This window comes from Notamacropus eugenii, chromosome 1 (assembly GCF_028372415.1).
Source record: "Notamacropus eugenii isolate mMacEug1 chromosome 1, mMacEug1.pri_v2, whole genome shotgun sequence".
Lineage (NCBI taxonomy): Eukaryota > Metazoa > Chordata > Mammalia > Diprotodontia > Macropodidae > Notamacropus > Notamacropus eugenii.
In genome coordinates, this window is record NC_092872.1 from 220,792,028 (window position 1) to 220,807,922 (window position 15,895).

At 40.6% G+C, this 15,895-nt stretch overlaps 1 protein-coding gene and 1 long non-coding RNA gene across 3 annotated transcripts in view; one reads left to right on the top strand and one right to left on the bottom strand.

Annotated features, from left to right (window-relative positions):
• ZNF488 (zinc finger protein 488) overlaps positions 1-9,900 on the bottom strand; it is a 36,464-nt gene extending 26,564 nt beyond the window's left edge. Inside the window, exon 1 of the mRNA XM_072627739.1 lies at positions 7,533-9,900. Within this exon, the coding sequence (XP_072483840.1) occupies positions 7,533-8,101 (569 nt within the window). The 5' untranslated portion in view covers positions 8,102-9,900. The remainder of the gene's footprint in view (positions 1-7,532) is intronic.
• On the top strand, positions 6,859-14,499 carry LOC140516888 (uncharacterized). 2 transcript variants are annotated; one of them, XR_011971427.1, is made up of 3 exons: positions 6,859-7,133; positions 13,772-13,918; positions 14,219-14,499. It is a non-coding gene; the product is annotated as an uncharacterized lncRNA (long non-coding RNA). The 2 variants fall into 2 exon arrangements; XR_011971426.1 differs by lacking the exon at positions 6,859-7,133 and adding an exon at positions 7,199-7,494.
• Positions 14,500-15,895: the final 1,396 nt, after the last annotated feature.

The window sequence follows — 15,895 nt, forward strand, 5'->3', positions numbered from 1 at the left end:
ATCACAAAATAGGAAGATGATAAATGTTAGAGAGGATGTGGGAGAGTTAGAACACTAATACATTGTTGGTGGAGCTGTGAGCTGATCCAACCATTCTGGAGAGCAATTTGGAACTATGCCCAAAGGGCTACAAAAATATGCACACTCTTTGACCCAGCAATATCACTATGAGGACTGTATCACCAAGAGACCATAAAAATGGGAAACGGTCCCACATGTACAAAAATATTTATAGCAGCTCTCTTTGTCGTGGCCAAAAACTGGAAATTAAGGGGATGCCCATTAGCTGGGGAATGGCTGAATAAATTATGGTATATGAATGTAGTGGAATACTATTGCGCTGTAAGAAATGATGAACAGGAAGACTTCAGAGAGGACTGGAAAGACTTACATGATCTGATGCTAAGTGAAAGGAGCAGAGCCAGGAGAACCTAGTGCACAGCAATGACCACAGGGTACAAGAACTTTTTCTGGGAGACTTGGAACTTCATAGCAATGCAAGGATTTAAAATTCCCAACGGTCTTTTAAGGCAAAATGCCTTCAACATCCAGAGAAAGAACTATGGAATTCAATTGCAGAATATAGCAGATCATTTTTTTGTGTATTACGTTTTGGTTTGTTATATGATTTCTCCCATTCATTATAATTCTTTTACACAGCATGACTATGGTGAAAATGTATTTAATAGGAATGCATGTTTAGAACCTATATAAAATTGTATGCCCCAGGGGAGGGAGGGGGGAGGGAGGGGGAAGGGGGAGAAAAAATCTAAGTTATTTGGTAGAGATTGTAGAACACTGAAAATAAATAAAATTAATATAAAAAAAGAGAAAAGGTGTATGCTCACTTTCAATTCAATTCAATAAACAGTTATTAAATGCCTCTGAGGCAAAAAAGTATTATGCTATCTGCCCTGGAGGGAATGCAAAGTTTAAATAAGATATGATCATTGATCCCATGGAGCTTAACCCCAAGTAAGGGATTCTTATTCAGTCGTGTCTGACTCTCTGTGACCCCATTTGGGATGTTGGCAGAAATAATGGAGTGGTTTGCCATTTCCTTCTCCAGCTCATTTTACAGATGAGGAAACTGAGGCAAATAGGGTTAAATGATTTGCCCAGGGTCACACAGCTAGTAAGTGTCTGAGGACAAATTTGAACTCAGGTCTTTCTGACTCCAGGCCTGGTGCTTTATCTAATAAGCTAGCTAGCAGCTGCAAAAGGATTCTACTTGAACACAACCAGCTATAATACAAAATACACAAATATATCAGACAAATTCTTGACAATATTTCCCATGTTTAGGTCTCATCTGATTTGACTACACTACTATAGGCATGACCAGCAGAAATGCATCTGTTGGCCTAAAGAAAATGTAGTTTATCAATACGCAAAAGATCTGTGATTTTGGCTATGAGAACTCCTATTGTAATAATTCCTTCCACCAATTCAGATCACAACCCCTCTCTAATTTAGTCTTAAAAAGTTGCCTGTAGCTCTGATACACAAATGGGGTCGCAAAGAGCCAGACATGACTGAAATGACTGAACAACACAAACTAAGTACCACAGGATGGGAGGTGCCATGAGGAAAGAATGCACTATATATGTGACTGGTCAGATTCACTGTGACTATCTAGCCTTGACTCTTAGAACTTAAAAATACCGATCAGCACCTTGTTGGAAATAATGATAGTGATTCCATATGAATTCAAAATCCAAAGCAGGTTATTTGGACCAAATTAGCCTAGCAATTACTTCAATTTGTCTACATAGAACCAGTATTCATCACCATTCCAAACTTGAATGTTTCCACAAGCATATACCTCTCTTCAGGTGTATTAGGGAACATAAAATAAATCTGGGTCCATTAGGTTGCATTTCCCCATTGACTTGGATTTGGAAATTCAAATATGCTTAGTCTTCCTTACTGACTGACCTTTAACTATCTCCAGCCTCTACCTGCCACTCTCTGATTACGTTCAAGAGCTATAAAATACTTAAGTTTACCTGGGAGCTCAGTGTCTAAGGGGATCTGGCAACAAACCAGAGAGCTGTTTTGTGATGCAGACACTTGCCCCTTCATTTATTTTGTTAGCTGCAATTTCTATACACTGGGTTTTCTTAAGACAGAGGCACTGAGGCAGCTCAAATACCAACTTGGTCCCCATCACAGTTATCATCTATAGCACTATTTTAAAATATGAACCACAAAGACATACTGCCTATAGATACAGCCTATTTATCTGAAGGAAAATAAGTCAGAAGTCCCAAATCATTAAGGTTTACACTGACCAGTGTCATAGATTAATTGTGATAGATCCTTCATGGAAGCTGGTAATGGGACACAGACTAGACCAGCAATTTCATTGGCATTGGGAGCTCTCAAATGAGAGAACTCCCTCTACTGGTGTAGGTTGGCACCTCCTCAGCAATTTATAATCTCAAAAGTATTGCCTAGAGAGCAGTGAGAGGTGAGGCACCTTGGCCTAGAACCACACAGCCAACATGAGTCAGAAGATACACTCATACCTAAGTTTTCCTGGCTCCAAAGCCAGTTCTCTGTCTAATGCACCACATCACTTTCTTGGTAATGAGAAAGGATTTAGAAATGGAAAATCCAAATTTGTGCTTCCTGTTAAAAATGAAATCTGGATGGTTGACCAAATATTTGCTATTTGAGCACACCCTCATCACAAACCTTTTTATTCATTATTAGAATGAGAGATGGATAGAGTGGAAAAACCTGTAAAGCATTCCTGCACAGGTGAGAGAAGATGACAGGATGTGCTGGTCCTCCCGAAGCTGTACTCCTAACTTTCCTCCTGGACTTCCTCTACAATGCCCCCAAAGCCTCTACATTCTTCAAGTTCCCTCCAGCCCTGGACTTCACATATTGAAGGACCTTCCTCCCTCTGATTGACTAGTTCTTTCCAGAACCTCTATTTTAAGGAGTATAGTTATCCCTTCCACAGTTCAAGGCTAGGCTGTCCCCCATGATCTGGAAAATTCGAATAAAAAAATTTGGTCCTCCATACCAGAAATGTCTGAATTTTTTTCTTCTTTTATGGGGTGTTTTCAGTATTAAAATATAATATGTTGATATTATACAATACTATACATACAGTTTCTGCATTTCTGAGTTTCTAAACTTTTTCTATGTCATCGCTGGCCTTTGCATATCATCTTCAGCTTTTGCAAAATGCACCCAAAATTCTCATTTAATTTCTTATGCTGACCCATGATATATTAAAATTGAGATGGAGAAAGTCATGATGTGGAAGGAATGACTGAACATCTACCTCACCCTCCTTTCATGTATTATTCCTCTCTAAGCTGCTCTTCTCACTCTCCTCACAGACTTCCTCTACAATTTTTTATGTGTTATCTTCCATCACTACAATGTAAGCTCTCTGAGGGCAGGGAATGTCTTTCTTTCTGCTTATCTTTGTATTCCCAGCACTTGGCATGCTGCCTGGCACATAAGTAGCTCTTAATAAATACTTCTTGACTTGACTTGACTTGTCAAAGGAGCACACAACTTCAGGGTTGCACTCCTAGCCTATGCCCTGTGCAGAAGACATTTCTAGCTTCCTGAGTAAGTTTATCAGCTTCAACAAGTCCTGATGATCAGCAGAAAGCAAGCCAGGATGGCCAGGAAGGAACTCCTGGAACACCTTCCTGAAATACAGACCCAAAGGTGATGCTTACACTGGATTTGAAAGGATGGAAGGAAAGCAAATCTTATTTGGTGAGCTGAAAGAGGGCAATGGAAAGCAGAGGGGACAGGAGAAAAAATATTAAAGAGATCTCAAGCAATGTGCCACGGTTGAGGACTGTGAAGAGTATCCAGTGCCAGCCACACTGCCAGGCAGCATTCAGAAATGAGGTGGCCTTTCTTTCTAAGCAAAAACTTCAGCCATATCTGTATGAGGCTGTGTCTCTACATCCAGCTGGTTTGTGTGAATCCACTGCTTGTTTGACTTAACTGGATATTCATTCTCCTTAAAAAAGCCCTGTGTGGTTGTAGACTAAGGGCAGACTCATAAATGGGCTATAGTTGCCAATGAAATGACAGTCTTTACTTTATGGGTAAAGCCTATGGGGAGGACTGTTGGTCTCCATCACAGCTATCTTCTGCAGTACCATTTAAAAATATTAACCCTGAAGATTATTATCTACAGATATGGCCTCCTTATATGAAGAAGTCAGAAGTTCAGAATCATGAATGTTTGTAAAATAAGTTAATGATGAGGAAATCACCTTTGTTAAAGAGAAAAATTTTCACCCACTCCATTATCATGGGAAAAAATGATTAGAAGAATTGAATGAAATTCCGATTCCCTTAAAAAATCTCCTTCTTCCCAATTCTGATAGCTTTAGGCCAATGGTTAATTCATTAAAGGAGAATTTAACTCTGTGACCTAGAATATAATATATATCCTATAAATCATATATTACAGCTGTAATATGTAATCTGTTTATGATCTGCAATCTGGGGAAATATCATTCAGGTCATTGAAGCTTACATCCACAATTATTCCTGTTACTTTCATCTAAAAAAAGTAATATTGAAATTTACAAACAAAAACCTAATGTCATTTTTTCTATGTATATTTCCTTTGAAAATATTTTCCATTAATACATTCCTTATACTTCTCTCATAACAAATTAAGATTACAAATCGGAATTTTTTAAAATTGCTATCATTTATCCTAGGTTATTTATCTGTAGATATGGCCACCATTAGACCTTAAACATGAGATAAGCCAAATGATCGTTAAGGATCAGTATAAACTAAAAATAAGAAACTGTTCAACCTCAAACAAATTGAATGGTTTGTGTCTTTAAAACAGATTGTATTTCTTTTTAGAAAAACAGCATATCCTAAATGCCTCTTTGTCAAATGTCTTTAATTTTAACAGAAAATTAAAACCTTGGCATAAGAAATGCTTGGATTTTATACCAAAAAGTAGGATCACATTTTTCATCTTTTCCTTTCAGTTTATCTGAAATAAACTTCAAGATCAGAATAAATATTTTCATATTAAACCAATCTGTTTAGCATGATATTTATGTAGGTGACCACCATTCTTAACTTTTACAAAATAAACATTCCTTCAAACAATAGTCATCCAGGGCTCCCTAGGATCCCGATTGTTTCTATTTTATAAAATTTGGAATCCAGTTTCCAATACTGACTCCTACTAAAACATTCTTGTCACTGGCATACTCATCTATTGTCTTCACAGAATAAAGTACTGTGTTTTATTCTATGACAGTAGACCCTTGAGAGCACTATAAGATATTTTGCTCAAGGATAAAGAAAACGTAAGAAATATTTCCCAAAGGGTTATTCTCTTTTCAGGGTACTGAGAGTTCCTTCTGTTTATTTACCAAAGGGAAACTGCTTAACCAACACCTTCAGCCTAAAGCCAAAAGTGACCTTTTCAATGTAGACATACCTTTGTTTCAAAGCTTTCTACTTCTGCTATTCAAATTTTTCCACAGAAGAATCTAAATTAGCTACTGGATAAAACCTCTTCACAGAACAGATGACAGAGTAAAATATAGAACCTAAAATGAGTAGACTACTATGAAAACAGCTGTCAAGGTGGGAGGGGGGAGGCTATGTTATCTATTCCCAGGGATAGTCTATGAATAGAAATCATCCTCTGTATTGCAGAGGGATTTTTTTTTCTGCACAGGTATACATTATAAATGGGTCTTCATCAGAGTGGCAACTTATTTCCAAAAATCCTTCCAAGGTCAGTTTAGCCTGCCAGGGAGAGGGAAGCAAATATTCAGAATCATGGAATCTCAAAGCTGGATGAGACCTTACACCCAATTTTATTTCCTAACATATGCAGGAATCCATAGATCAATAGATTATTAGCCCTGGTAGGGACCTAGAGATCATACAGCCCAACTTTTTCATTTTATAGATGAGATCCAGAGAGGCTGAGAGAGCTTTCAAAAGAGTAACAGAGGGAAGATCTCCTGAACCTAAGCCCAGTGACTACCGAGCATCTTCCACAGGTGATCATCCATCCTCTGCTTGTTCAAATTACTAAAGGACAGGAATTAACACCATAACCTATGCATTCATTTAGGAGTAGTACTAATTGCTAGGCAGTTTTCCTCATACGGAAATAGAATCTGCTTCAATATAATTTCCACCCATTGTTCCTAGTTCTCTCCTCTCTAGGCCAGCAGAATTAGTGAAATCTCACTCCTAAAGGACAGATTTTTAGATATTTGAAGATAGTTATCATGCCCATCCTTACTAAGTTTTTCCTCCTCCAAGCTAAATAGTCACAATTTCTGTATCCAAGCCTCATATGGCATAGGATTTAGAAGTGACAGGAATTTTAAAGGCAGTCAAGCCCAACCCCCTTCCTTTTATAGATGAGAAAGCTGAGGTTAGAGTGGCATAGCTAATAAATGTCTGAGGCAGAATTAGAATACAGGTCTTCCTGACTCCAAGTCAGTATTCTATTCATTATGCCACCTAACTGCATAGTTCCCCAGACATCAAACCAACCTACCTTCCTCATCCCCCTCTGAATTAGCTCCAGTTTGTTATTATCTCTCTTACAATGTGGTGCCTAGAACTCAACTTGTAAAATATTCATTTGTCTCCCCTTGGCTTTCTGGAAACATCCTTCCTTTCATTTCCTTAGTTTCAAAATACAGCCAAGTTTTGTGTGTTGATAGCTAACAAATTCTAACTTTCCTGCCTGGATCTTTGAAGTGTTTGCCATATTCCCCAGGCCTCTGGGTGCCTGACAGCTAATTTCTGGGAGAGAATGAGCAGTGTCTTTTAGATTCACCTACAAGTTCTTCTGCCCACCTGGCATCCGAACGTGCCCTTCCTACGTTTCCCTAAACCTGTCCTCCCCCACCCCTCAGGAAACATCTTCCTTCTTCCTTTCCTTATTGTTCTCTTTCCTCCTTCCTCTTTTTCTCTTCTGGTCTCTGCAGCCAGGACAACTTACACAAATTGGAAAAGCACCGAGTCTGAAGGTTCACTAAAAGATCCTGTCTCCTCTCCCCACAACCTGCGCAGCACTGACTCTCTACATTCACCTTCCAGCCCCTCTCCCAGACCTAGGACCTCTGCTGATACTCCAGGTACGATTAGCCCAAAGAAGGCAAGGTAAGGAAATCCGGTCCTAGTGAGATGGAATGGACAAACCAATCTAAGGGATTTAGCCTGGCTAAGGCATGTAGGGTTGTAGAGTCTGGGAGCCTACGAATCTACTGCCGATCCATGGAGCTGAATTGGCGCATGCCAAACCCCTCGCTAGTTCCGCAGGTATCTGGAAACTGAAACCAAAACAGGAAGGGCCAGTTTCCCATCCGTTCCCTCCCGGCATTTCTCCGCAGCATCCCTATCTTGAAGATTCAGCTTTAGCCCAACAGCTCGCTCCCAGGGCTCACTCTCCATCTCCTTCCTCCACGGTTTCCCTGTTGGTCGCCTTCGGTGCCCAGGGTAAGCAAGGGGCCAGCCCCTTTCTGGCCCTTTCTTACCGGTTACAGACGCTGCCGCCGCTGCTACTGCTCGTCTCCAAGTCACCCGAGGTCCCTGCAGTAGCACAGCTGGCCCAGACCCTCAGAAGCTCTTCCCGGAGCCCCTGCCCTTTAAGAGAGCCCCAGAGAGATGGATGTAGAGGGACCTGGGGATCGCGCACGCAGACTTCGATGTCCCTCCAGTCAAGACCCCTGACCGAGCGCAGAGGAGGGAAGGGAGTGAGGGGTTGGAGGGGATAACGTGGACGTGGAAGTCCTGATTGGGGGAATGGGCTGCAAAGGACTCCCCGAATGCTTGCGTGCGTTCCTGCTGATGGGGAGGAAAGTGGTCCCTGCTTGACTCGCGAGTGTCTCCAGCTCGCGCGCACCGAGAGCCAGTGAGGCGTGAGACGAGGGCAGGTCCGTTCCCTGCCTGCCTGACTGCCTTTCCCTGGGCTCCCTCTCCTCCCCTCCCTCTTGCTCCCCACTTTTCCTCCCGCCTTTCTTTGCCTCCTCCCGCCTCCTCTGCGCCTCCCCTGCATTCCACCCCCGCCTGGAGCCTCTTCTTTCGCCTCGCCAGTCCTATTCATTCAATTTGCGGTCCTTGCTCGCGATCTCCATCCCTTCTGTCCTCCCCTCTCTCGCCCCTGCCCTGTCCTCTGCCTCTTTTCTTTCCTGTGAGGTTCCTTCTCCTGGATTTTTTAGCTATTGTGTTCCTGGTTCCACGCTAGCCACCTCTCGCTTTGCAATTTCATTGCCGCCTTTTGGTCTAAGCGGTGCGCTCCTTGGATAGTGTTACTCCGTTTTCCCCACTCCCAGTCCCCAGTTCCCGGAGCCCTCCACTCGCCATCTCGATTCATTTTTCGCTTCTTTTTCTCCTGATTCTTCTTTCCCCATTTTTTGTATTCTCCATCTTTGCTACTATCTCAATACTTCCGGCGCCTGACTTCCATGCACCCCAGTCTTAGCTCCATCTTCCCTCTTATTTCAAACCCATTGCTTCCTGTGCATCCCTTCTGCGGATTCTACTCTTTTCCCAAAGCTGTTTGTATCTCTCTTCTAGTACTCTCCTGAACCTCCTCCATCCTGGCTATCCTAATAGGGGACATGCTGGGCTACTTTCCTCTTCTACATACCCCATGTATGTTCTGCCTCGGATTATACACAACTGCTTTTTAGTGCAGCACCTGCTTTCTGTGGCCCAGTCTCTTCTCAGATCCTGTTTTATATTTATAGATATGCTTTCTCTACTTCATATTATGTTCTTTTCATTATCATTTATCCTTCAGTTATATTTCCGGTCGTCTCTCTGCCCGACTTGAATAGGTTCTCTGGTCGTCTATCACTTTCACTTTCCAGTCCCCAGTACACAATCTTTCTTCTCCTTCTCCTTCTCCTCCCTTTTACTCCTTCCTTTTCTTCTTTTTCTTCTCTGTCTCCCCACGCTCATTCCTCCTCCGTTTTGCTGTCTCTGTGTCTGTCTTTGTCCCTGTGTGTAGGTCTCTTTCTTTCCAGGTCTTTCTCACTGTTGTGTCCCTATGGGTAACTGGATAACTGTCTTTCCCATTCTTGCTTACTTCCCTTCCCCATGCATCACTTCATGGTCCTAAATGAAGAATTCCATTGATACTTTTGCTCTTTACTTCAATCCAGGGGCTGATCTAAACCTAGATTTTTTAAAGCCTAATTGGGAATATAGGAGATGGAATCTCCTGACTAGTAAAATACCCTTGCTGCTACTTGAAATTCCTTTAATTGAAGAAAAATCCTTTCATTTCATAAAGTTAGCTAAATGAAATAAGTACATACTTTAAGAGTGGAAAAGAACTACATCAAAAGGCAAAAATAACTGGGGACAGACTTTTTCTAAAAACAGATTTTGATTGGCAGGAGAACATGGTGCCCCTAAATTGTCCTCCACCATCACCATCCTGGGGTGGGATGGAAGCAGAAAAAGAGAGAAAACTGAAGATAAACCAGCTATCATACTTTAAAAATTTCCCCAGAACCAGTCATTTGTATGTTTCCCCTCCATTCCAGACATCTTTTCTGTAGTCAGTTTTTCTCCTCCAATCATTTCTAATGCATCTATTCCTTGCTCTGAGTCCAATTCACAAGTCTCTCTCCAGTGGCTTTCTTTTCTTGGTGGCCCTTCTATCCAGATCCCTTCCATCTCATCTCTTTCTAGGTCAGTGCCTTTAATTCCTGATATCCTTTCAAAGAGAAGACATTTCTACTACCCTTGCTTCCTTACCCTTCTCTTCAGCTATCTGCCCCACCTTCCCTTTCCAAGGAGTTAGAGGATAACTCCCATAGATTTTATTGCCACCTCTTTGCAGAGAACTCACTGATCTACATATTTTGCCTGAATTTCTCTCCTGAGCTCCAGTCCCACATCATCAACTGAATTCATCATAGGTATCTCAACTCAGTATGTCCAAAACAGAATTCATTCTCTTTCTCCAACCCCTACCTGTTTCCTAACTTTTCACTTTCTGTGGAGTGTATCACCATCTTCCAGACATCTTGGTTTGCAACCTTGGTCTAATCCTCAGATCTTTATTCTACTTCTTTCTCTCCTTATCCAATAATTTTCCAGATCTTGGCATTTTCTATCTCCATCAACCAATCCATCTCCATCAATATATTCCCTTCTCTCCACTCCCTTAGTGACCTTAGTTCAAACCCTTAACATTTCTTGACTGGACTATTGCACTAGTCTTATAATTGGCCTGCTTGCCTCAAGTCTTCCCCCTTCTTAATCTATCCTTCACATAACTACCAAAGTGATTTACCTAAGGCACAGGTCTGACATGTATATTACCTCTCTACTCAATAAACTATGGTGGCCCCCTATGGGATAGTATAAACTTTGTTAGGAATCCAAAGCTCTTCACAATCTGGCCCCAATTTGCTTTTCCACTCTATTACCCAAACACTGTGGTCCACAAATTGACCTTCTTAAATTTTCTTCATACACCATACTCTATCTCCTGTCTTCATGCTTTAGCATGGAGTTTCCTTCCATCTGAAATGTATTCCTTCCTCAATGGTGCCTCTTAGAAGCCCTGTTTTCCTTCAAGACTCAGTTCAAGCACCACCTTCTGCAAGAGGCTTTCCTGATCACCCCAGATGCTAATTCTTCATCCCCAAAATTACCTTGAATATATCTAGGTAGGTACACGTTCATCTCTTCTAATAGGATGTAAGCCACTTGAAGGCAGAAAATGTTTTGTTTTTGTCTTAAATCCCTATCACGTACTAGGACTCTAATGAATGCAGGTTAGTTGATTGATTGATTGATTGATTAGGGAAAATGAGTTGGGAACCCCAGTGGCTTTCTCTAGGAAAGAGGAACTTCTAATTTTGAGTAAACATAGAAGGAATAGAAGAAATATTAAAAAATGTCAGAAAGGGTTTTTTTTTACTCTTTTTAAAATTACTAAATAAACTGTTTACACTTAAGACTATGCTGATGAATGGATAAAGAGTAAGGTAGTTTGGTTTGGTTTTGTTTTGTTTTTAATGAAACTGGCCTGGTTGGAGCTATCTTATAACTTTGGTAATAATAGTTCACATTTATCTAGAACTTTGTAGCTTACAAAACCTTTCGTCTCAACTACTATAGGACGGTAGATGTAAGTATTTTAGGCCTATTTTATAGAACAGACAATGAAGGCTCAGGAATTGATTGTGATTACTCACCAAATAGGAATCATAGGCATGATTCAAACGAAAATCTCCTGATTTTGTGTCAGTAATTTCTAGTATATAACTTCTTAGCCAAACAAAAAGAGATAATACTCTCTGATTATATCCATTAAGGGCTCAGAAAAAAATGAAAGAAGGTCTGGTAGACCCCCTTTGTCAAAACTGTCCTCAACACAACTGAGAACTAGAAAGTATACTCAGTGTTGGGGAGTAAGCACTAGGAAACTCAAATTATTGATTAATCTTCCTTTGTCAATTAGTCTGAATTTTGTTTACTGCCAAATAAAAGAAACCTCTGGATAAAACCATAACTAGGGTGAGATGGTTTGTACTTTGTCCCCGGGTGCATACATCCTTGAGGGAATGCATTTTCCTCCTCACAGTTGTCCTGAGACTATCATCTCATTGCCTGATTCCTTCTCATGGTAGCCTCTCATAGGGTTCCCTTTCTCCCTCCAAACTCCACAGGTTTCAGGCTGACCCGTTTCCCAACATATTTCATCCATGGTGGAATTATCCTCTGTACCTTGAAAGTCCTTGGCATTGCTTATTCCTACCCCCTTCAGATTGTCTTTCTTGAAGCTTCCCCTGGCACACTGGTTTTGGCCCTGACTACAACTCCAACTCTGAGATCTAGCAAATAATCATAATAAGCCTAATCAACATCCTGTCCTAAACTTCCTCTAAGCTGTCTAATTGTAAAACTGTGATTTAAGAGAAAAAAATCTGGCTGAATTAGAGTTAGATCAGAGTAACTTCCTTTCACATAAATCCACTGAGAAGAAACTACATCACGCTGTCCGTCCTGCTGAACATAGGACAGAGGATATGGCTCATGGTGTAACATTTCCTGATTGGGGTTAACCTAGGAAACACAGCCTTTTGGGAACTCCTCTGATTTATAGGTTCTGAAGGAGAGGTAGAAACAATTAGTCTGGTGAGTTTAAAACAACACGCCAGAATGCAGGAATGCAAGCAAGGATTGTCCTCTTTGAAGCTATCACCTCGGAAAGAAGGTCACTCACTTATTTTTGTTACTATTGACGTTGTTTACTTTGTAGTTAGATTTTTAAAACAAGATTTAAAAACCATGTGATTTAGGCTGATCACTTGGTAGCTAATTATCTAGTGTGATCATGAAGTGAACACGTAACACCTTGGTGCAATCCAACTATTCACGTGGGGCACTCATGGGCTACAGTCTAGAGGCAGAATAATAGAACCAAGGAGTCCTAAGGGACAGTGCCAGTACACTGTATGAATTATGTTGACTCCAGTGGTCTCCTCCCAGAGGGGCAGGTCACTGCACTTAAAATCACAAAGATCTTGGCTTAAATTCCACCTCACACACTTAACTGTGCCACCCTGAGTGAATCATTTAATGGCTTTGTGCCTCAGTCTCCTAATGAGTCCAATGAGGGAGCTGAATGTGGTCTCTAAGGCCACTACCAGCTCTAAATCTATCATCCTATGAATGTAACACCATTTATTCAGCTGTTCTCTGATCATTAAATGCTGAGCTCGTTTCCAGCTCGTACCGTTCTTCCAAATAAAATGACAGGGTGCAGACAGGTCCTTTATACTCTTCAGATTATCTTTAGTATAAATTCTAAAGCCCATTCCAGTTCTAATCTATGAAAATAGATTCCCAACGGAATTGGGAATCCCCATATGTTATAGAATATTGTTCATAGCCTTTCTTTCCAAACATTGCTTCCATTTTTAGGAAGATCTATACTTAAAGGTGTCTGTACCTGGGCTATTTCTGTTAGCTAGTCATACTATCCCATTTAAGTTTTTGGTTGGTTTTTTTTTTTCTGGCTTCTCTCTGTCTCTCTGCCTTTGTCTGTCTGTCGTCTCTGTCTCTGTCTCTGTCTCCCTCTCTGTTCTCTCTCTCTGTCTGTCTCTCTCTCTGTCTCTCTCTCTTCCCCTTCTCTGTCTGTCTCTCTCCTCTCCTCTCTCTCTGTCTCTGTGTCTGTGTGTGTGTCTCTCTGTGCCTTTCCTCCTTTTTTCTGTGTCTCCTCTCCTCTCTGTCTGTGCCTATCTATCTCTGTCTCTGTCTCTGTCTCTGTCTCTCTCTCTCTCTCTCTCTTGCTCTCCATTTCAATAATTTGTTTTATAGAACTTTCTTTCATTTCTCTGTCACATAGTATTTTGATATTCGGATTTTCTTTTGATTTCTGATCAATTTTAAGTTGGTCATTTTAACTTTAAGGATTTTAAACCCCATTCTCAGTGTTCCTATTATAGCCTAGCCTAGTAATTAAACAAATGTATTCCATCTGTTTCTTGGAATCATCCAATGTTAATGCTGGAAGGGATTTTGGAGATCTCATAGGCCAAACCCCTCATTTTAAAGATGGGGAAACTTACTTGAACTGTTCATTTTCATTTACTAATCTAGGTTTGCATTTCAACTGGTCCTTTGGAATTGAATTTGGTAAACTTTTCCTCTTTCCATCTGTCTTGCGTCTTGTTCTCTCACCGGTGCTTTGGTGTTCCCAATAAAACCATTACGACCTGAAAACTTCCCAACTTTTTATTTTCAGTGGCATGAGCAACAAACTTGAGTGCTTCTGACTTTCCAGCTTTTGTCACCTTGCCTTAGCTGCCTCCTTAGCCTGGAACTTCAACCTATGCCCAGGGCCTTCTCAAGCAGGAACGTCCCTCCACCATGATGGCTTTTTCTCCCATTGGTGAGTTACTTCCAGGGCTGCTATTTGGGGAATAGTTCCAGGTCAGCCATGCTTCATGTTTCTGACTCTCTTGTCTTCGCCACCATGCCCTGTCCCCCTACTTCCTGCTCTTCTGATCCCTCTGATGTGTTGTCTTCCTGCATTAAAATGGAAGTTCCTTGAGACCAGGACTTTCTTTTCCCCTGTATCTGTATCCCCAGAAACTAGCACAGTACCTTACTTATAGTAAGTGCCTAATAACTGTTTGTTGTTTTCCCGTTGGCGCATCACCGCCTGGGGATGACCCTGAATCCTTGAAAGTAATTCCAGAATTTCCCACGAGGGGGACGGATGCTGAGGACAAGCCTGGGAATGAACCTCATTTCTGCCTTCCAAGAACTAACTAGCTAAGCTACAGAAGGCTCTTTGCCAGGATGCTGCCCAACGGATGGTGAAGGGATTTTAGCCAGAGCAGTTTAATGAAATAGGTATGAAGAGGTTGCATTCTGGGTCAAGAGAACGAGTATTCCCATGGATCCTGAGAACAGCAACAATAAGGATAATTCATTTATTAAATGCTTTAAGATTAACAAAGCATTTTACATCCATGGTCTTATTTAGCCTACACAATAACCCTATGACATAGGCACTATGGGTATTGTTTATCTCCATTTCACAGATGAGGAAACTGAGGTTCAGAAAATTTCCCATGGTCACATAGCTGATAAATATCAAAGGTGGTTTCTAAACCCAGGTTTCAGAATCTAACACTCGATCTACCACACCATACTGCCTCGAGTAAGAACAATGATACTAAAATGGAGAAAGGGGAAATTGTATTTTTCTCTTTTTAAAAAAAATTTTCCCCATTTAATAATATTTATTTTTTCCAATTACAAATAAAGATAGTTTTCAACAGTCATTTTTATAAGATTTCAAGTTCCAAACTTTTTTCCCTCTCTCTCCTCTCCCCCTTCCCAAGATGGCAAGCAATCTGATATAGGCTACACATGTACAATCATATATTTCCACATTAGTCATGTTGTGAAAAAAGAATAAGAATAAAAAGGAAAAAGCCACAAGGAAGGAAAAACAAACCAACAAAAAAGAGAAAATAGTATGCTTCGATCTGCATTCAGACTCCATAGTTCTTTCTCTGGATGTGGATAGCATTTTCCATCATGAGACTTTCGGAATTGTCTTAGATACATGCATTGCTGAGAAGAGCTAAGTCTATCAAAGTTGATCATCGCACACTGTTGCTGTTACTATGTACGATGTTCTGGTTCTGCTCGCTTCACCCAGCATCGGTTCATGTAAGTTTGAAGGGAAAATTTAAAAACAATACTAAATAAAATGTCATAGCAGATAGCATTGAACTTGGAGTCAAGAAGTCTGAGTCCAAATCCTTCTTCAGATACTACTTGTATAGTCCAGAAGAAATCACTTTAAATAGACCTCAGTTTCCTCACCTGCAAAACTGGAAAGGAGGGGAACTGGATGAGACCCTTCCAGCTTGATATCCATGATCCTATAGTTCATTTTGGATATTTTTAAGCAAAGGGATCCTTTAAAAAAATGAAATTGATGATATATAATAATATGTAGTAATATATTGATCTAATTATAATATGATAGTACATAATGATGGAGATTACATGGTTATTGGGATATATATTCTTCATATATTTGAAAGCAGGCTTAATTTTAAATTCTTACACACAAGTCTTATCTCCAGGAAATAAGGTCTGGTCTTTCCACAAATTGCCTTGGGGAAGAAAGAAGGGTATCTCAATTATTCTGAGCCATTCATTTACAGTAACTAGAGCATGCCTACAAACCCAAAGTTTCGTAGGAAGGGGAGGGACAAATATAGTTAGCATTTCTTGAAGTTCTAGCAGGCAGCTTCCTATAAAAATCTGTCCTTGAATTACCCAAACCTCTAAATGGGATGTTGCAACATTGAGGCTATATCTTAGACATTCTACCATAAGCAAG